Here is a 21,708-nt window from a genome sequence, read left to right on the forward strand (position 1 = left end):
ATCACCAAGATGTGATTATAATAGCGGTCCAAATGGTAAACAATAATAAATGTTGATCAATGTTCTTATTAATTACAGTAAAAGTTATTATTCACTTGTTATTTAATAATCCTCAAGAAGGATCTTAAGGACTTTATCCAGCTCAGGAAACAGGAGAATTGCGAACTGCGACACTAATGCTATTTGTTAGCCCATGCATGGCATTTTGCACTGCTTGTTAGCATTAAGCTAAGCAGTTGTTGTTTTAAATACACATGCAATTGTCTTTTTTTTATGGTTAGTTTTAACAGTAAACTTCAACTGGGAGCAGCAATAAATAGCTTGAAACCTCTTTTTGGAAGAATTGTTCACTATATGCGAAACTGCTGTTTGTTGTGACGTGAGTTGAGTTCACTGTCACAATGCAGCGCTCGTATCTCAAATTTAAAGTCAAAGGGAAAAAAAAGAACAGTTCAACGATAGCTTGCACCTAAAAAAAAGTTGGATCACTCGTATCTCTACATACCACTGTACATTATAACCACTGCCATTCAGTTGTGTTGTCTTACAAGCCACACTTGTGCTAGTTTGTTTTAGTGTATTTGGCTATAAAACTACAGATTGCCATTTTCGTTAACAGACACTAACTAGCACACAGGCGTCTTCCAAGGACCCTTAATTCACTGACAAGCCTAATTTTGCACACCCCACACGAGAAGTGACAACAAGCAGGCAAACAGTGGCCTAATTAGGGGACTTTTATTCAACAACTTTTATTGAACACACACACACACTCCTCCCCCCAACACACCCATCTGATGACCTATTAGCTGCACAAAGGCTAGGAGTCTAGGACAATGCTTCTCTGTGACACACACACTGTGGTCTCCAGGGGGTAAGCTTGGTTTTGCTTGAGGATTGCCATAAAGATGTCTGTGAAAGGCAGAATGACTTAAAATCCTTCATCACACCGCGTAGATAAGACAACAGGTTGCATATAGACTGTCTTCCAGGGTGCTTTCATGTGTCCATATCTGTGAGACTGTGACAGCAACACCCCCCCGCATTCAAACAGCGGTGCATTTACAAGCAGATTCATTACTTATCTCTTATCCGAGGTTGTTCTGGGTGCTGTCCTCCTCTTTATCTGCATTTGACCTCAGGCTTTTTACCGTGGCCGGGGTACCAAAGTCTGTTTGACCGCTCACTGTGTGCTTCACTTAGCGCTGAGAAATGAGTAATGACCATAAAATGTTAACCTTTTATTCACAGTAGAATATACATGAAAAGGGTGCAGGGTTTAGCGTTTGAAATGCAATACAGTGGTGGCTTGATATTTTTATTTTTTTTAATTTAACCTTCATTTAAGCAGATAAGGCAATTGAGAACAAAAAAGTGCAAATACAACAAACTTTAATGTGTACAGTATCCAAAATAAAACATAAAATAATACGATCACAAATAACCAGACAAAATCTTCCTCTCCAATCAATATGAGTGACTGACACGTTTTTGAAAATATGAGCTGTCGTTATGCTGATTATTTTTTTTGCTTTAACTCGTGAGCGCAAACTTGAGATACGAGCGCTGTATGGTGGCTGAGAACTCAACTCACTTCACAACAAGCAGTTTGGCAGATGAGCATTTTTTCAAAAAAAGAGGCTTCGAGCGGTTTAGTGTAAAAGTAAACTAAAAAAAATTTAAAAGATACACACCATGTATTTAAAATAACCACATATATTAGCCTTACGTGTGGTATCTTAATGCTAACACATAATGGGAAACGCCATAGAGGGTTGGACTAGCAGATAGTATCATGTGTATGTAGTGGTATTATAACCCTTTAGGGAAGTTTAGGCAATATTTGAACACAAACAGTGGAGCAACACATGTAGTCAGATAATGTAACTCACTCATATACTCACAGGAATATATTCTTTATCTTCTGCAAAGAACGGACAATATTACTCCGGTGGAGTTGTGACAGCTCCTCTGTCTCCATGTACTATATATCCGCATGTCTGTATTATACCAGGAGCAGAATGATGGCCACTGAATTGAAGCAAAAAGTGAAAACAAAAAATTGTTTAATTATTTACATTCTATTTCATTGTGTCATTACTGTATGTTTTTATGAAGTACAAGACCATTTTTTTCCTCGTGAAAATATGCATCACAGTTGTTTTATTGGCGAAGGCTGGATCGGATTAATGGCATTTCCATTCATTTCAATGGGGAAAGACGATTTCAGATACGAGGGTTTTGACTTAACGACCACGGTCACGGAACAAATTAAACTCATATCTCAAGGCATCACTGTACATGAAATAGAGAAAGTTCACATCTTCGCCATTCGGTTAACACTGAATAGCTTTATGTGAGACAAAAGGCCAGCCAGCATGCTTGTATTTGTAGCAGCGAGTAATCTGGTATTGTCTGCATGCGTTTTTTTTTTTTTTAAAGCCTTGGGGTCATGCTCTTTGCATCTCAGCAGATATCCTCCGCATTCTTGCTGTGTGTGCCCCACACTGCCCACTCTCTTTGCTCTTTTGACTCCAATGGCCATATAAGGCAACCAGCGCCATGGCAACCACAGGGTTTGAATAGTGTCAAATCCCTCAGAACAAGCATACACACACATGCACACGCACCCCTCCCCCTCTGCACACACTCCACCTCCCTCCCTATGCCTTTCGCCCTCTCCTGCTTGCTCTCTCTCTCTCTCTCTCTCTCTCTCTCTAAAACACTCAAATAGGCTAGAGGGGGGGGGGGGGGAGAGAGAGAGAGAGATAAAGCGAGAGGAAGACGTAGAGCCTAATTCAAATAGTCTGTAGCTTTGGATTTTCTCTTGAATGCGAACTGGATGCGTGGACGCCTGGGAAGCGAGAAAGTAAGCGCACTCTTGCTTTCCACCCCCCACCTCTTCTTGCCACAAGGGAAGGCACACACACACGCACGCACACGCACAGATGAAAAGCAGCAGCTAGGCCGCACATCATTAGTTCTTGGTGGCCAAGCACCAACAAAAGGCTTGCAAACGAGAAGCTCGGAGCACAACTAAGGCTTCTGGGAAGGAGGAAGGAAAGGACAGCACTTCCTTGTGTTGAACCCACACCGCCTTGCGTGCGTGTGCGTGAGTGCAATTTGGAGGTCAACTTGACAGCGCAGACACATTTTTTTTTCTTCTTCTTTGGCGGAGCCTCGAAGAGAAGCCTCCAGCCACATGAGCAAATGACGTGGAATAGCTTCACTTTGTGGGTCACGATGGTACCGCTGAGAGGATTACAGCAGAGTAGGAAAGCTGCACTCGCTCTCGGGATGGAGGACGGGAAGATCTAGCGGCAGAGGATTTATAGCTACGGACATATTAATGCTCAATCGGAGGTAAGCGTTGGAAGATTTATATTGGCGCGGGTAACTGTATGGGGAAGAGGGAATTCGGCGTTAAAGCCTGCACAGGCGTGTGCCGCATTAGTTTCCTATTTCAGTCATTAGCTAAAGACTGCGCTGTGGATGTATGTCTGAGTATGTGTGTCTTTGCAGTCAATTTTTCACCTCAGGTCATTTACAAGAGCTTTCTCATCTCTCCACAGTCGCCAAACGACTGATTGTTGACAGTGAAGACCCCCTTCGGCCGGCTTGGTTTTGGGTCCGGATTCGACGACGACAACAAAAAAAACAGCCTGCCGGGGTGGGACACGAAGAAAAGACAAATTGACATTTAGATGCAGTACAAAGCTTTAAAAAAAAAAAAAAAAAAGTTACACCACTCAGACCGTTTCCAGGTCATAGTGCAGTAGGAGGAGACTGCTCTTGTTTTTTTCCTGCCAAACACCCTCCCCACTGTTGTTTTTTTACCCTCTAGTATTACCATCTGCTTTCTAAACCTTTGGACATTTGTTAGGGCTTTCTTTTTAAGCTTCCTAAAAGAAGCGGTCTGCTTATATTCATGTTACCTTGACGAATCTCGGCTGCCTGACTGTGGCGTGCTCTTCCTCGTTGGTTCGGTAACCAAGCAATGGCCATGGTGAGTGGGGGCTGGGGAGATCCCAATGGCGGCACCAACGGCCTGGGGGAAAAGGGCTACCTGAAGCGGGAGGACGAGGACGGCTCTCCCCAGGCGGGAGGCAGCGACATGGAAGCCGGGGAGGACGACAAGGCCTGCGTGTTGGACTGTGTGGTGTGCGGGGACAAGTCGAGTGGGAAACATTACGGCGTGTTCACCTGCGAGGGCTGTAAAAGCTTCTTCAAGAGAAGCGTTCGACGTAACCTCAGCTACACGTGCAGGTGAGAGGGGCGTGACGGGAAATGTGTGTTGTGTGGCAACGAGCCGACATGTTTGTAGTTCTGTCACGAGGTGAGCAAACTAGCCAACGACGTCACGTAGGTAAGCATAATTGTTATTACTCTATATATTGGAGATAACTTAAAAGTTCTGTAACGTTTTACACCAAGTACCATCTAAGAAAAAAAAATACTTAGCTCTCCAAATACCACCACAATGACCAACATTAAAGCGCAGTAGCGTAGTAGGCCTAAGTCTTCATAAAAAAATGAGACAGGGATCTGCATTTTCCTGTAGTCGCGACCTACTTTTAGAAGTTAAGAACATCCATCCATCCATTTTCTGAGCCGCTTCTCCTCACTAGGGTCACGGGAGTGCTGGAGCCTATCCCAGCTATCATCGGGCAGGAGGCGGGGTACACTCTGAACTGGTTGCCAGCCAATCGCAGGGCACATACAAACAAACAACCATTCGCACTCACATTCACACCTACAGGCAATTTAGAGTCTCCAATTCATGCATGTTTTTGGGATGTGGGAGAAAACCCACACAGGCACGGGGAGAACATGCAAACGCCACACAGGCGGGGCCGGGGATTGAACCCGGGTCCTCAGAACTGTGAGGCTGACGCTCTAACCAGTCGCCCACCGTGCCGCCCCTACCTACCACACATGTTTAGTCTAAAATTTTTTAAAAGTTTAGTTTAAAATAGTCTTTGAAAATACAATTGTATTTGTTAACATAACTGCACTATGTTTACATGCTCAAAGTGAGTTTCAGAACACTTTATTAAAAATCTGTAAACAGTGGAAACTTGGTTACGGAGGCGTATTTAAATAAAAGCTTAGTAGTTCACTTGTAATCATGTTTGTGATACATGCCTGTCAAAATGTGTTTGTCAAGACAAGTCCATTCTGGGATGCAAGTTAAATATTTCAGTGTACATGCGGTCCTTGTGTTACACTGGAGTTCACCAATAATAGAAGCAACGTGACCCCAATTTGTACATAAGTGGGAACGCACTAACCGACGCAAACACAGTAGTAAAGTTATAATTACTAGTGATGTCTTGATCACATTTTTGGCACCCAAATCCGAGACTTTGATTGACTTTGATCTTTAAAAAAAATAAAATAAATAATAATACGATAAAAACAAATACACAAAACACACATTAAAACCAATAACTATTTAGCATTTAGCAAATATAAATAATTTTGGTAATCCTACTTGTCCTAAAAGAGGAAAATTTGTCTGATTTCATGTCAGACAGTCAGGGGGAAAAAATGGCTGTATTTGCTGTGCCTGTTGTGCGCGCTTTGGCCTCTCGGGAGCAGTGTCGTGCGATGATGCATCATGAAGCTACACGTTTGCAGTAAGCTAAGAAAAGAATAGAAGAACATCACGATAAAACAATTTAACCCGTTTTCCACATATTAGGAAACATACATGGCTGTGACTATTGTTATAGTACCTGTCAGTAAGTGTTACTATTGAAGTTTTTCGTGATTTGAAGGTAAATCCCCCCCTTGATGTAATGGTAATTCTAGCTAGTCCATCAATGGGGTTTTCCATTGACTGTTTGCATTAAGCTGTGTGTCTTGTACAAAAAAAATGTACAATGTGTGTAATTCTTTTTGTTGCGTGTTTAGTTTTACAGTAAACTACACTGAGGCTGTTTAAAGCACGCTCAGGGAGGGTAGAGACTGTGTGTGTGTGTGTGTGTGTGTGTGTGCGCGCGTTACACACAAAGTCTGCATGTCTCTTTCAGTCACTTATATTATACCGGTACTAAAAAATACCACAAAGTTATTGTTTTATATAAAATTAAGCTATTACAGTTCCATTGGGAAAAATCTTTGTACCTTTTGATTATTTTGTCACATTATTTTGTGACATTTAAAATGTCAGAAAATGAATACAACCAATCTTTTTCCACCCTATCCCAATCAGTTGAAAATCACGATTGACCCCGATTTTCGATCACGTGATCGGATCGGGACATCCCTAATAATTACAGTAAATACTGGTATCAAGAATGCACATAAATGAAAAGAATCAAATGAAAATCAGCAAGTACAGTGCTAACTAAGCATACCTTCTTGTGCCGCGTGACCATGTATTCTTTCGCCGACCAACAAAACTAGTTTGCACAATTTCCATCACCTTGAAATGTTGTGTGTTTGGACCATTGTAAACCAAGGGCCCACTGTCATTTTTTAAGGGTTGTCCGCAACCCACCAAAAATGGCCACCCACTTTTGGCTCCCTACCCACCAGTTCACAATCACTGTTACACACTGTTGTGGTCCTACCTTGAATAGCAATGTCAATTCATTTGAAACAAAAAACAAAGCCAACATTGCAACTTTGAATTGCTGATTCTCAAGCAAGAATGACACCTCCATTGCTGGTTAGCTTCTGTTTTTAATTAACCACTCAGAAAATCAAGGACATAAAAATGTGTCCATGACATGCTCAGTCACTTTCTACCAATAAGAACTAACCTTAGCTAAGCCCCCAAATACAGGGATCTTCAAACAACGAAGATGTCATACTTCCTTGACATCAAGACCCTCTCACTTCAATGTTTATGAGCAAAATCCTTGAGGACCCCTTATGTCTTCTTAAGGGGATGCAAATTCCTCACACAAACGGCAGGGATTACGTCATGACGCCAGTAGAAAACCATTTTATGTATTACTTTTAATGTCACCCTGTGCAGCCGCACATATTGCACATAGCAGAAACTGCCACTATCTAGCCATCCATCCATCCATCCATTTTCTACAGTGCTTATCCTCACTAGGGTCACGGGAGAGCTTGAGCCTATTCCAGCTGACTGGGCGAGAGGCGGGGCGCATAGTACACTGATCGCCAGCCAATCGCAGGGCAAATATAGACAAACAAAAACACTTAACCACACCTTCACACCTACGGATGATTTAGTCTTTAATTAACCTCAAAATCATGTTTTTGTAATGTGGGAGGAAAACTGGAGTACCAAGAGAAAACCCACACAAGCACAAGGAGAACATCGCAGGAAGGCCGTAACCTCCGTGCCACCATTATATAGAATTTATTATTGTAATAAGCCACTGTAACATTAGGCACAGTTTGAACATTAACACTACAAGTATATGTAGGAAAAGAAGACTAATAAGTATTACATTAAAATGTATTGCACATAAAATGTAAACATTTTATTCTTAAATGTACTTCATTAAAACTGAACCGTACTTAAAAATGTACTGTACTTGAAATGTAAAAAAATACAGAACTGGATTAAAAAAGCAAGTTTAAACCAGTGGTATACATAGCTACAAGCTTCATTCTAATATTTTTGAATGTATTGCCTGTTATAAATATTGAACATTTTATTGATATTTTTAGTTCAGTGATTTTATTCCACATACAGTGGGTACGGAAAGTTGTCAAACCCCCTTAAATGTTTCACTCTGTTATATTGCAGCCATTTGTTAAAATCATTTAAGTAAAATTTTTTTCTTCATTAATGTACACACAGCACCCCATATTGACAGAAAAAAAAAACTAATTGTTGAATTTCTTTTTGATTTATTAAAAAATAAAAACTGAAATATCACACAGAAATAAGTATTCAGATATTTAACTCGGGTGCTGTCCATTTCTTGTGATCATCCTTAAAATGGTTCTACACCTTCATTGGAGTCCAGCTGTGTTTGCTTATACTGATAGGACTTGATTAGGAAAGCCACACCCCTGTCTATATAAGACCTTACAGCTCACAGTGCATGTCAGAGCAAATGATAATCATGAGGTCCAAGGAACTACCTGAAGAGCTCTGAGACAGAATTGTAGCAAGGCAGAGATCTGGCCAAGGTTACAAAATAATTTCTGCTGCACTTAAGGTTCCCAAGAGCACAGTGGCCTCCATAATCCTGAAATGGAAGACCTTTGGGACGATCAGAACCCTTCCTAGAGCTGGCCATCCGGCCAAACTGAGCAATTGGGGGAGAAGAGCCTTAGTGAGCGAGGTAAAGAAGAACCCAAAGATCACTGTGGGTGAGCTCCAGAGATGCAGTCAGGAGATGGGAGAATGTTCTAGAAAGTCAACCATCACTGCAGCCCTCCAGCAGTCGGGGCTTTATGGCAGAGTGGCCCGACGGAAGCCTCTGCTCAGTGCAAGACACATAAAAGCCTGCATGGAGTTTGCTAAAAAACACCTGAAGGACTCCAAGATGGTGAGAAATAGGATTCTCTGCTCTGATTAGACCAAGATATAACTTTTTGGCCTTAATTCTAAGTGGTATATGTGGAGAAAACCAGGCACTGCTCATCACCTGTCCCAACATTGATGGATGGTGGTGGCAGCATCATGCTGTGGGCGTGTTTTTCAGCTGCAGGGACAGGGAGGCTGGTTGCAATCGAAGAAAAGATGAATGAAAGTTCACCTTCAAAAAAGACAATGACCCTAAGCACACAGCTAAAATACCGAAGGAGTGGTTTCAGAACAACTCTGTGACTGTTTTTGAACGGCCCAGGCAGAGCCCTGACTTAAACCCAATTGAGCATCTCTGGAAAGACCTGAAAATGGCCACGCACCAACGTTCACCATCCAACCTGACAGAACTGGAGAGGATATGCAAGGAGGAATGGCAGATGATCCCCAAATCCAGGTGTGAAAAAGTTGTTGCATCATTCCCAAAAAGACTCATGGCTGTATTAGCTCAAAAGGGTGCTTTGACTAAATACTGAGCAAAGGGTCTGAATACTTATGGCTGTGTGATAGTTCAGTTTTTTTTTTTTTTTTTAAATAAATCTGCAAAAATTTCACCAATTCAGATTTTTTTCTGTCAATATGGGGTGACGTGTGTACTTCAATGTGGAAAAAAATAAACTTCAATGATTTTAGGTAATGGCTGCAATATAAAAAAAAAAAAAAAGTGGATAATTTAAGGGGGTCTGAATACTTTCCATACCCACTGCACATCATCTGGAGCAGTTCAGAATCAATGTTTTTCTAGTAACCTGACAAAAACATTCATTAATTTAAATAAAATACATCACCAGAGATGCTTACTAAATAAATGTACGATGCGTTCAGATCACTGCACCGTGTTTTGCTAGTGGAAGTTGGCTGTAACATGTTTTGGTCTGACCAACCAATGAGATGAGGGAAAAATGCTGACCTCATTGAGTGCCAGTTTGGTGTCCCTGGGAGAACGAATATGAAATCTGATCGGTTAAAGAAACAGTCCTATTGCTTATATAGTTTGCGTTACCTCGGCTAGCACTACGGATTCTGAAGGCCTTGGGCAGATTAAACTGACGCAGCAACACACAGAGGTTAAATCTGATTGGACAAGTACTGGAAGTTTTGCTTTGTTTTCATGCGGTGCCAGAGTTAAGAGTGCTATGCTTGTGGTACCTATTTAATCTTTTCCAGCCTTCCACCAATTGTCTAATGACTCGGTTGAACTTAACTTCGCAAAGTCATAAAGCAAAAAAAACACCTCCTTTCACTGTTAACTGTCTTAAAAAGGTAAAATGCCCATAGACACATTTTGCAAAAATAAAACATTTAATCCGAAAATGTTAGCCTTCCTAATTGTTATCTGGAGTTTGTGTGTTGTTGTTGTTTTAACAGCAAATTATATAAACTGTCAGCGAAACCAAAATAACATTTATAAGACAGAATCAGAGGTCTCTCACTCTCACTATCATTATATAGATAGTAATAATGACAGAACTTCTTTTTTCATTCAACATTGACTTGAGAAAGGGATTATTACAAACTACTTGGTGGCCTATTATTAATCAATACATCATGTCCCATAAGCCCCAGCCAATGATTATTTCTTTGTTTTCAGGTCTAATAGAGAGTGTCAGATTGACCAGCACCATCGCAACCAATGCCAGTACTGTCGCCTCAAGAAGTGTTTCCGAGTGGGCATGCGCAAAGAAGGTAACTATTTTTTCCTTAATATGCCGCTACATGAGTTCTTTATGTGCAACATTTGCATGCCAGTTAAACCCTGGGAATGAGCCTTGCTTCTTTTGAAAAAAATCCTGTTTACATTTTAATATACCGCACTTGTCTGTCTGGGCCCCATTGTGGTTTATTTAACTTCGTATACATGTCGGGTCCATGAAATGTTTTAGCAGCTTTAATCTATCTTGGGTCGTGGTGACAGAGATAAATGCTTTGCTTAGACACTCAATTCCCTGAGCCCTAAGCCTGTGGTTGAAGCTGGACAAACCCTTTAGGCACAACCCAATATGGGAATTCACTTAATGTGGTGATGCTCAAGTTACCCATCGATGGGGTTGCTTGTAGTAGAAACAGTTAAAATGCAGTGTCATCCAGTACTGGGGTTTTTGTTTGTTTTTTAAATACTCACATGCCTAGTAGCAGGGTTGATTAAAAAAACATGCAAACTATATATATATATATATATATATATATATATATACACACAGTATTGTTCAAAAGTTTGAGATCAGTTAGAAATGCCTTTTTTAAAATTGTTTACATTTTTTTTTAAAGAAAAGCACTAGTATATACAGTATAGGCGGCACGGTGGAAGACTGGTTAGCACATCCGCCTCACAGTCCTGAGGACTGGGGTTCGAATCCCGGCCCCGCCTGTGTGGAGTTTGCATGTTCTCCCCGTGCCTGCGTGGGTTTTCTCCGGGTCCTCCGGTTTCCTCCCACATCCCCAAAAAAATGCAGGGTAGGTTAATTGAAAACTCTAAATTGCCCGTAGGTGTGACTGTGGGTGCGAATGGTGGTTTGTTTATGTGTGCCCTGTGATTGGCTGGCGACCAGCTCAGGGTGTACCCCGCCTCTCGCCCACAGTTAGCTGGGATAGGCTGCAGCATGCCTGCGACCCTAGTGACGATAAGACGAATGGAAGATGAATGCATGAATATACAGTATATTCGGGATGCAGCGATGATACTTTTTTTCAGACCGAGTACAAGGACATTTGATTGCTCGCTGATGTCGAGTAGTATTACTGAATACCTTTGTCTTGCAATTGTGCTGAACATTATTTTACACAAATATTGTTGAAAACCACATAACATTTCTTGAACATGGTCTACATCTCACTCAAACAACTCAAACAAAGTTAGTAAAAAGAAAGACTTCTTGAGAATACCACAAGTTATAAAATAAAACTGTGATAGGACAAATTAAATGATACTTTATGACATCAAACCATAGTTATATGGCAGGCTGGTAAAGTGGTATCAATATGTTTTATATCAGACCTTTTTTTTCTTCGGAGTACGAGTACAGATGTACAGGATTAGCACAAATTCCGATGGTGCGCCTCCCGGAACCATTTGGCCACTGTCCATGTTTACCGCACAGACATTTGTTGCAGACGGATGAACTGTTGGGCCAATGAAAAATATTACGATAACGACAGAGGAGCATCTGTAAGTGATTTATTGAAGACACTATTATATGTGCAATGTATGACTGAGCTGAATGGTAGTTATCATTTTTTTAACCTAAAATGGTACTCGCTAATGCTAAATCGAGAATGCTCACTGTTTAGCAAAGGCTGATTTTGTTGGCTCAAACTCTGTACAGAGTTCATACCATACACTTGGTACCAACATATTCAGATGAAGGATAAAAGTCCAGAGCTCATAAATGAGAATAAAATGCATGGGGGGGCAATTACACGAGTACTCGACGAAATATCTGTAGGATAATAAATTAAAAAATGATTCGATAGTGACAGCCCGACACACTACCATTCAAATGTTTGGGCTCACTTAGAAATGTCATTATTTTTTAGGGTCTTATTTGAGTCAATGTAATTTTCTTTCAAATCTATTTTAAAATTCATTTCTTATCCAGTTGTCCCTGTTGCTCATATAAATACCTGTACAAGTTAAAATACGAGCAATACACATCATGTTTCAGTAAAACCTGGTCATGCAAATCAGGTGCTCCTTGCAGACACTGTCAGACCACTGCACTAGATTAGAAAGTACTTCTGGTAATATTATTATTATTAGTACAGTAGGATTTGGCAGTGGTAAGAGTGAGTGTTTGTTTTGTATTATATGGAATACTTCTTGCAAAAAAACCAACAATTGAATAATTTTGAATGAGTAAATAAAAAAAAGAATTCATTGGGCATGATTTCAATCAGGGTTTTTGTTTTTTTGGGGGGTTTGATTTAAAGTCAGATGTGGCGGGACTGGACTGTATCTGTATCTGTTGTTTACCTCACATAGAACATAAACAGAACATAAAACAAGTTAATTAGACAACATTATTGCTCCCTGTGGAGAAATTTTCTTTGCCTGGGGGCGTTTTAGGGGAGGTCGGAATTCAGGGTCGGCCACAGAGCAACATTCCTGTGGATAATAGGGATTGCCCATGTTGCTTTGTGGACAGCTGTTACCATGGTCACAGTGCAAGCATTGTATCATTCTCTTGATAACCTTTTATCTAGCAGTGATGAGAAGAAGAATACTCTCATTGAGGAGGTCTAATTTGCATCCCTTTAATCTTGAAGAAAAGACGGCTAATCGGCTCAATCCCGTCTGCCTGTAATCTGACATACACCGCAGATTGAACCCAGTTTTAACTTTTTCCCCCTTTCGTTTTTCCCCCAAATTCCCTCCTTCACCCGCCCCTTCACCTTTATCTGCCCCACTCTGTTTGTTATCCGTCAACCCTCTCCTGTTGTACCCTTCCCCCTTGGTCCCCCAACCAAACTACAGCAGTTCAACGCGGCCGCATCCCACCGCAGCCTAGTCTCAGCCCGACCCTCACGCCTATAGGGGGTGCCAGCGGCCTAGGAGGCAGTGAATTCTACAACAACAACAACAACAACGGCGGGAGTGGCGGTCAGCCGGTTTCCGAGCTTATCTCGCAGTTGCTTAGAGCTGAACCGTACCCCAACAGCCGCTACGGGCACCAGTACAACCAGCAGGCCGGTCCTGATAATTCCATGGGCATCGATAACATCTGCGAGCTGGCCGCCAGGCTACTCTTCAGCACGGTGGAATGGGCCAGAAATATCCCTTATTTTCCTGAGCTGCCAGTGTCAGATCAGGTTGGTACAACTTATTTCACACGATCCATTTTTACTGCAATTGAAAATATAATACCAGTGATTCTGTTCCAGCGACCTATGGTAACAGGCAGAACAATTATCTACCTGTTGCAATTCATGCAACAGAACAATAACTTTTTGTTCAACTTATTGTTTTCACAATAATAATAATAATGCGTTACACTTATAGCGCTTTTCGAGGCACGCAAACACTTTATAATTTCACGCATTATTCACTCACTCCTCATTCACACCCTGGTAGTGGTAAGATACTTGTGTAGCCACAGCTGCTCTGAGGCTGCCATTCTGCACCTACAGAATTATCAATTATTATTATTAATAATTATTACAGAATTATTATTATTATTATTCATTATTATTATTCATTATTATAATCCGACCAACACCAAACATCCAACCACATTCTTTCATAGGCAAGTGTCTTGCCCTGGTACACAAAGACGACACGCTCGGGGATACAAACCGGTGACCCTCCGGTTGCGGGCATAGTTTTACAGAGGGGAATATATATGGCGCCCAATATAGTTGTTTCATATACAGGATACAATGGTGCCTTGAGGTAGGAGTGACCGCAAGTTTTGAGTAGAGTATACACCAATCTGATCGGTATCTGCCGATAATTAGCATTTTAGGCTAATCGGCTGATCGGGTTAAATGTCATAATTCGCCAATTGATCGGCTGCACAAACGACATTTAGTCCGCGTCGCCAGCGTGTACAGTATATTTGAATCCAAAAGCTAGTTTATTTTTAGCCTTGTCGCGTGTCTTTTGACGTAGTACTGTAAATATCTGACAACCAATAAAGTTATTCAAAAAAACATGTCGGCAGTGTGGATCAGACTAAAAGACAAATTTGGTCTTTCACGATTAGACTATGTCAGACTACTGCAATAAAATCTTGTATTCCAATACCACCGCATCCCGTCTTTTACAATCACTAGGCTATTTTGTCAACTGTTCATTTAAGGCTTGCTTGAGGTATGTCCACATACTTTTAATACAATACCGCTCGCAAGAAGGCAACAAAACATTATGTAGCGTAAACATGCTGGCATTCTGTTGAACCATGCTATAAAGTTTCGGTGTGTTTGAAGTAATTTATTTACAATAAAGTAATTCAACTACAGTAAGTTAGCTCCCTTTATTTCTGTCATGTTGTAATGTCGGTTTGACCTGACTGATTAGAATACATGACCTGCATAGAGCAGTGATTTCCAACCTTTATGGAGTGAAGGCACGTATTTTACAATTGGAAAATCTCACGGCACACCAACAAACAAAAATGTCATAAAAAGTAGATGCAGAGTAATTACTGTATATAGTTCCTGCCATCTAATAGAAGAGCATTTATTTGTTCTGTCTGTCACTATACCTCACTGGCATAAATAGAGGAACATAGATTTCTTGTAAATGAATACTTTTTTGAGCAGGTAAGTAAAATTTTATAATTTCCCATGGCACACCTGAAGATTGCTTATGGCAGACTAATGTGCCACGGAATCACTGGACTAGAGAAGATACTCAGCATACAGTACACAAGTATATACAGTAAATGAAAAAGTCATTTAAATCGACACATTGCTCCATCTTGTGATCGGTTATTGTTTTTCTAAACTCGCTGATCGGTGATGGGCCCAGAAATTCTGATCTTGTAAAGCATAGTTTTTAGCGATATAAACTGTCATTTGGCCAATTTTGTGCTTTAAGTTTCAAGCAAAAATTAAAGATTTTCTTTAAAATAAATTTAAGTGCTGTATGGTGGCAGTGAACTTAAGTCACTTGACAACAAGCAGCAGTTTGGCAGATAGTGAACACTTAAAAAAAGAGGCTTCAAGCTGTTTGCCACTTCGTTTGTTTATTGTCAAACAAAGAGAATTACACATCTTCCCATGGGCTCACCACCTGTCGGAGGGGCCAAAGGGGTCAGGTGCAGTGCGAGCTGGGTGGTGGCCGAAGGCGGGGACCTTGCCAAACCGATCCCTGGCTACAGAAGATGGCAAAAGGAATGTGGAATGTCACCTATCTGGCATGGAAGGAGCCCGAGTTGGTGTGTGAGGTCGAAAAGTTCCGACTAGATATAGTCGGACTCACCTACATACACAGCTTGGGCTCTGGTACCAGTTCTCTTGACAGGGGTTGGACTCTCTTCCACTCTGGGGTTGGCCACGGTGAGAGGCGCCGAGCAGGTGTGGGTATACTTATTGCCCCGCTGCGTTCTGTTCCGAGCGGTGTTCTGTTACTGGACTTCTGTGCTCATCACAGACTCCATCGTTCTGCTGGGGGACTTCAATGCTCATGTGGGCAATGACAGTGAGACCTGGAAGGGCGTGATTGGGAGGAAGCCCCCCCCCCCCCCCCGATCAGAACCCGAGCGGTGTTCTGTTATTGGACTTCTGTGCTCATCACGGATTGTCCATAAAGAACACCATGTTCAAGCATAAGGGTGTCCACAGGTGCACTTGGCACCAGGACACCCTAATTTGCAGTTCGATGATCGACTTTGTGGTCGTGTCATCGGACTTGCGGCCGCATGTCTTTGACAATCGGGTGAAGAGAGGGGTGGAGATGTCACCTGATCACCACCTGGTGGTGAGTTGGCACCGATGGTGGGGGAAGATGCCGGTCCGACGTGGCAGGCCCAAACGTATTGTGAGGGTCTTCTGGGAACGTCTTGCAGAATCCCCTGTCAGAAGGAGTTTCAACTCCCACCTCCGACAGAACTTTGCTCACGTTCCGGGGGAGGCGGGGGACATCGAGTCAGGGTGGACCGTGTTCCGCGCCTCCTTTGCTGAGGCGGCCGACCAGAGCTGTGGCCGTAAGGTGGTTGGTGCCTGTCGTTGCGGAAATCCCCGAACCTGTTGGTGGACACCAACGGTGAGGGATGCTGTCGAGCTGAAGGAGTCCTATCGGGCCTTTTTGGCTTGCGGGACTCCTGAGGCAGCTGATGGGTACCGGCGGGCCAAGCGGAATGCAGCTTTGGTGGTTGCTGAAGCAAACACCCGGGTATGGGAGGAGTTCGGTGAAGTTCTGGTCCACCATATGGGTCTCAGGAGGGGGAAGCAGTGCACCACCAACACTCTGTATAGTGGGCACTGCTGGCCTCGACTCGGGACGATGTGAGTCGGTGGGGAGAATACTTCGAAGACCTCCTCAATTCCACCGACACGGCTTCCCATGCAGAGTCTGAGTTCTCTGAGGCGGGCTCTCCTAGCTCTGGGGTTGAGGTCACCGAGGTGGTTAAAAAGCTCCTCGGTGTCAAGGCCCCGGGGGTGGATGAGATTCGCCCGGAGTTCCTAAAGGCTCTGGATGTTGTGGGGCTGTCCTGGTTGACACTCCTCTGCAACATCGCGTGGACATCGGGGACAGTGCCTCTGGATTGGCAGACTAGGGTGGTTGTCCCTCTTTTTAAGAAGGGAGATCGGAGGGTATGTTCCAACTACAGAGAGATCACACTCCTCAGCCTCCCTGGTAAGGGCTGTCGAAGTTGAATCTCAGATCCAGGAGGAGCAGTGTGGTTTTCGTCCTGGCCGTGGAACAGTGGACCGGCTCTACACCCTCGCATGGTCCTCGAGGGTGCATAGGAGTTCGCCCAACCAATCTACATGTGTTTTGTGGACTTGGAGAAGGCGTTCGACCGTGTCCCTCGGGGAGTCCTGTGGGGGTGCTTCGGGAGTATGGGGTACCGAACCCCCTGATACGGGCTGTTCGGTCCCTGTACGACCGGAGTCAGAGTTTGGTCCGCATATCCGGCAGTAAGTCGGACTCGTTCCCGGTGAGGGTTGGACTCTGCCAAGGCTGCCCTTTGTAAGCGATTCTGTTCATAACTTTTATGGACAGAATTTCAAGGCGCAGCCGAGGCGTAGAGGGGGTCCTGTTTGGTGGCCTCAGTATTGCATCTCTGCTTTTTGCAGATGTGGTTCTGTTGGCTTCATCAAGCCATGAGCTCCAACTCTCACTGGAGCAGTTCGCACCAGAGTGTGACGCGGCTGGGATGAGAATCAGCACCTCTAAATCTGAGACCATGGTCCTGAGTCAGAAAAGGGTGGCGTGCCTACTCCAGGTCGGGGATGAGATCCTGCCCCAAGTGGAGGAGTTCAAGTATCTTGGGGTCTTGTTCACGAGTGAGGGAAGAACGGAATGGGAGATTGACAGGCGGATCGGTGCAGCGTCTGCAGTGATACGGACTTTGTATCGGTCCGTTGTGGTAAAGAAGGAGCTAAGCCGAAAGTTGAAGCTTTCAATTTACTGTAGATCTACGTTCCTACCCTCACCTATGGTCACGAGCTGTGGGTCGGTGTTCCGGGCACGTCCCACTGGGAGGAGACCCCGGGGACAACCCAGGACACGCTGGAGAGACTACGTCTTTCGGCTGGCCTGGGAACGCCTCAGGATCCCCCCGGAAGAGCTGGATAAAGTGACTGGGGAGAGGGAAGTCTGGGCGTCCCCGCTAAAGCTACTGCCCCCGTGACCCGACCTCGGATAAGCGGTAGAAAATGGAAGGATGTATGGAGTATTACACGTTATGTATTTAAAACAACCGCACAATTTGGCCTTCCCCTAGCTTAATCCTAACACAATGCAACCCCCCCCCCCCCTCTCGCCCAAAGAAAGCTGGGATAGGCTCCAGCAAGGCCGCGACCCTAGTGAGGAAAAGCGGTATGGAAAATTGATGGATGGATTCTAAATGTTTTAGAAGTAAGTAAATATTATAGAGTGCTATTTTCTGTATTGTGTGGGGGTGTGTGTGTGGAACAAATTAACGGAGTTTCCATTAATTTCAATGGGGAAAGATGATTTGAGATATGGGTGTTTTGCATTACGGAACAAATTAAACTCTCATCACAAGGCAACACTGTACTTTTTGGGCCATTTTAATTTGGTGGTGTGCTATGAGATTTTTACAATAAATATGTGCCTTGACTTAGAAAATGGTTGGGAAACACTGCTTTAGATTGCAAACTAATTGAACTGGATCACAGCACTTTATTTGACCTCATTTGGTTCAAGAAACACTAATCAATAATCAATTCCACACACCGTACCAAATTATTAATCTATTCCTTTCCCTATTCCGCTACGCACATTCCCTTATAAGCACTGTAAAAAAATGAGGACACAGTGAAGGTTTACTAATTAACATGCTAACATCATCTCAGGTGGCCCTGCTGAGGCTGAGCTGGAGCGAGCTGTTCATCCTCAACGCAGCCCAGTCGGCCTTGCCGCTCCACATGGCGCCCTTGTTGGCCGCGGCGGGCTTCCACTCGTCGCCCATGTCGGCAGAGCGCGTGGTATCCTTCATGGACCAGGTGAGGGTGTTCCAGGACCAGGTGGACAAGCTGACCCGACTGCAGGTTGACTCCGCTGAGTACAGCTGTCTCAAGGCCATCGCACTGTTCTCACCAGGTGACAGTCCTTCTTCATTCATTTGTGTTTTTTGTTACAAAATATACTGTGACACCGACCAGAATTAAGGAAGCACTTCTGCCACCTACTGGATGATCATAGTCAGGTCAAGTAACAACTCTTCACTCCCAATTTTATTTGGACAATTTGACCAAGGTTTTTCATAAATTGGTACTATTGGTCAGTCCCCATGTGGGTCTGCTATTTTTACAAATTATTAACCACTGTGACATATTCAGTAGTTGGAAAGCTTATCTCTTTACTCGATCGGACACCTTAACTATCTGACAAGTCTCCTCTTCTCTCTGCCATGCAGCTTTATATGTTAATATAACTGGTTAACTTCTTTTTTTTCCCGACAATAACGAATGCAAATAGGTTAAGTTCAGTGGAGAAGGCCTTTTTAGTAAAAAAATCGATAGCTATTATACCTGGTGCAGAAGGAAGCCATTGAGCCATGAAGGAAAGTGTGCGTACAGATTAATTTCTGCGTTTTAGACAAACCCTAGTCTACTCATTTAAAAAAAGAGTTTAGGAAGATGTATGCAACCACATTCATAATACATTATTCCCAACATTGATTAAAGTTGAACCCTCCGCAGCCCACCACCATTAAGTATCTGCCTCCTCCGTCTCTATCTCTGTCTGCCTAGATGCCTGTGGTCTGACAGACGCAGTCCACGTGGAGTCCCTGCAAGAGAAGGCTCAGGTGGCTCTGACCGAGTACGAGAGGATGCAGTACCCGAGTCAACCTCAGCGCTTCGGCCGCTTACTCCTGCGTCTCCCTGCTCTCCGCGCCGTACCCGCCAGCCTCATCTCACAACTCTTTTTCATGCGCCTGGTGGGGAAAACCCCGATTGAGACGCTCATCCGTGACATGCAGCTCTCTGGAAGCTCCATCAGCTGGCCCTATGTGCCTATGTGATAAGATTTATTTTTTGTTGGCAGTGCTGAGAACATGAAAATGCAGCATCGTCAATACGGTTGAGAACAATAAGGATGGTACTGATGAACCGAGCACACGGTCCTCTGCATGGGTATTGTCGTTGGAAGACTTGGAAATAATGTGGGTGGGGGGGATTGAAACGGCTCACGCCTAACAAAAATGAAGTAAAACCAAGGAAAATTAACCAAAGTTCGTCCTCGGATTGATGCACAAAAACACAGTAGACCACTTTTATGGACTCTTGTGACTGCTTGAACGTCAGATGGGCTCGCGGTTGCTATATTTGCCAGCAGTTACAAGAGACTAATACCTCATCAGACATCAGAATGCTTTCATCTGATATTAAAAGCAAGAATAACTTAAAAAAACAACAACTAAATGTTCCTCACCAGAAACCGCCTTCTTTTTGACAACAGCCTTGTTATTGGGTATAAATTTAGGACTTGTACAAGCATCACAAACATTCATCTTTTGTTGCTTCTTTTCCAGAATACAGCGGTGCCTTGAGATACGAGTGACTCAACTTACGAGTTTTTGCAGGCCAATGGTTTTGTGCTTTGATTTGCGAGTGCAGCTTGAGATATGAGCACTGTATAGTGGCGGTGAACTCAACTGACTTCACAATAAGCAGCACTTTGGTAAATATTGAACAAGTTCTCCCAAAAAAAGGCTTGAAGCTGTTTATTGCCACTCGCAGTTGAAGTTTAGCCTTTCAGTCCGCTGGCTTAATGCTAACACTAAATAGCATCTATGTTGTAGTGCTATAACCCTTTAAGCAATGGATTGAACAGAAACGGTATAACTCTTTTTAATCATGTCATTACGGTGTAGTTTTATAAAGTACTATATTATGGAGTGCTATTCCTCATTAAAATACACATTACAAGAATTGTTATTTTGGGTAAGGCCCGAACGGATTATTGTCATTTTCATTCTTTCAATGGTAAAAGAGGATTTGCGTTACGAGCGTGGTCACGGAATTAACTAACCCCATATCTCGAGGCACCACTGTATTTGGAAATGTAGATTCACAACTCTTGTCTGAAAGAAATCAATTTAAGAATTAGCTTAACGAGTCTCATTTATGACTTTATAATAAACACTAAAGCTTACGTCGACAACGCGTTGGACGTGTCAGTGTAAATATATCGAGGCTAACTTTGATTTCCCTCTGCATGTTCAAATGTTTTGTTTCATCCTTTTGTGTAATACATTTCAATATTGAAGTGTTGCTTCAGTGTTAGCTCCTCAATGTGTTTCTATGTGTTGACATAAAAATACCTCTCTAATGACCCACATGTTATCGCTAAGGACTGAGTGCTGTTGTACTTTGTATAAATGACGTGAGGCGACTTGATGATTAAAAACTGCACAAGAAGGATTTTTGAATACCAAAATTTCACACGTGGACTAAAGAAGGCCCCTGATTCACCACCAGGACTTACCTCACGCTAGTAGTTTAAGACGCTTTGTTGTTTTATAGAATCACAAATATTTTAGAACAAAGAACACAAATCAACCGTAAGCTTTTGCTTCTTGCTTTGACCCTAAAAGTGATCTGGATGTGATTATTTTAGTCAAAGTCACACATCCATTTCATTCACCAAGGTTAGCGTTACAGTACTATTAATGGTTTCTTACTTTTGTGTTCTTATGCCGGAGTTTTATGTGGATGGCAAGATTATTAAAAGAATCAAAAGATGGCAAGTGTGTCTTTTGTTATGGATGTTTGTTTTTTCAAACTTGCTGAAAAAAAGTGTTGTAATTACAGCTGTATGACGAATGCCAAATAAACTACAACATGCACCACAGACGTCTAATTTCATGTACATGCTGCTAAAGAGGTCCCCAATTCAATTCCATGAAATAGCCAGTCATTAATGACTGTTTTTTTTATTGTAACATATCATACAGTAGAAGTCCACACACCCATGTTGAAATGCTTACTTTTTGTGATGTGAAAATGAGACCAAGATAAATCATTTAAAAGCTTTTTCCATCATTGTG

At 42.8% G+C, this 21,708-nt stretch overlaps 1 protein-coding gene across 3 annotated transcripts; it reads left to right on the top strand.

Moving 5' to 3' along the window:
- Positions 1-2,731: 2,731 nt before the first annotated feature.
- nr2f6a (nuclear receptor subfamily 2, group F, member 6a) lies at positions 2,732-21,510 on the top strand. 3 transcript variants are annotated; one of them, XM_061693053.1, is made up of 6 exons: positions 2,732-3,363; positions 3,573-4,266; positions 10,116-10,210; positions 12,996-13,330; positions 18,509-18,755; positions 19,409-21,510. In XM_061693053.1, exons 2-6 carry the CDS (start codon positions 3,998-4,000, stop codon positions 19,678-19,680), a joined length of 1,218 nt encoding a protein of 405 aa, XP_061549037.1. In that variant the 5' UTR covers positions 2,732-3,363; positions 3,573-3,997; the 3' UTR covers positions 19,681-21,510. The 3 variants fall into 3 exon arrangements, with proteins under 3 accessions (XP_061549037.1, XP_061549039.1, XP_061549038.1); XM_061693055.1 differs by having other exon boundaries at positions 12,999-13,330; XM_061693054.1 differs by having other exon boundaries at positions 2,732-2,869.
- Positions 21,511-21,708: the final 198 nt, after the last annotated feature.

This window comes from Phycodurus eques, chromosome 13 (genome assembly GCF_024500275.1).
Source record: "Phycodurus eques isolate BA_2022a chromosome 13, UOR_Pequ_1.1, whole genome shotgun sequence".
Classification (NCBI taxonomy): domain Eukaryota; kingdom Metazoa; phylum Chordata; class Actinopteri; order Syngnathiformes; family Syngnathidae; genus Phycodurus; species Phycodurus eques.

Bases quoted from the DNA above. Each gene is read 5' to 3' on its own strand.
- nr2f6a (XM_061693053.1), top strand. From the start codon at position 3,998: ATGGCCATGGTGAGTGGGGGCTGGGGAGATCCCAATGGCGGCACCAAC. The intron at 13,331-18,508 runs GTTGGTACAACT...ACATCATCTCAG, and splicing joins AGCTGCCAGTGTCAGATCAG to GTGGCCCTGCTGAGGCTGAG. The intron at 18,756-19,408 runs GTGACAGTCCTT...CTGTCTGCCTAG, and splicing joins CATCGCACTGTTCTCACCAG to ATGCCTGTGGTCTGACAGAC.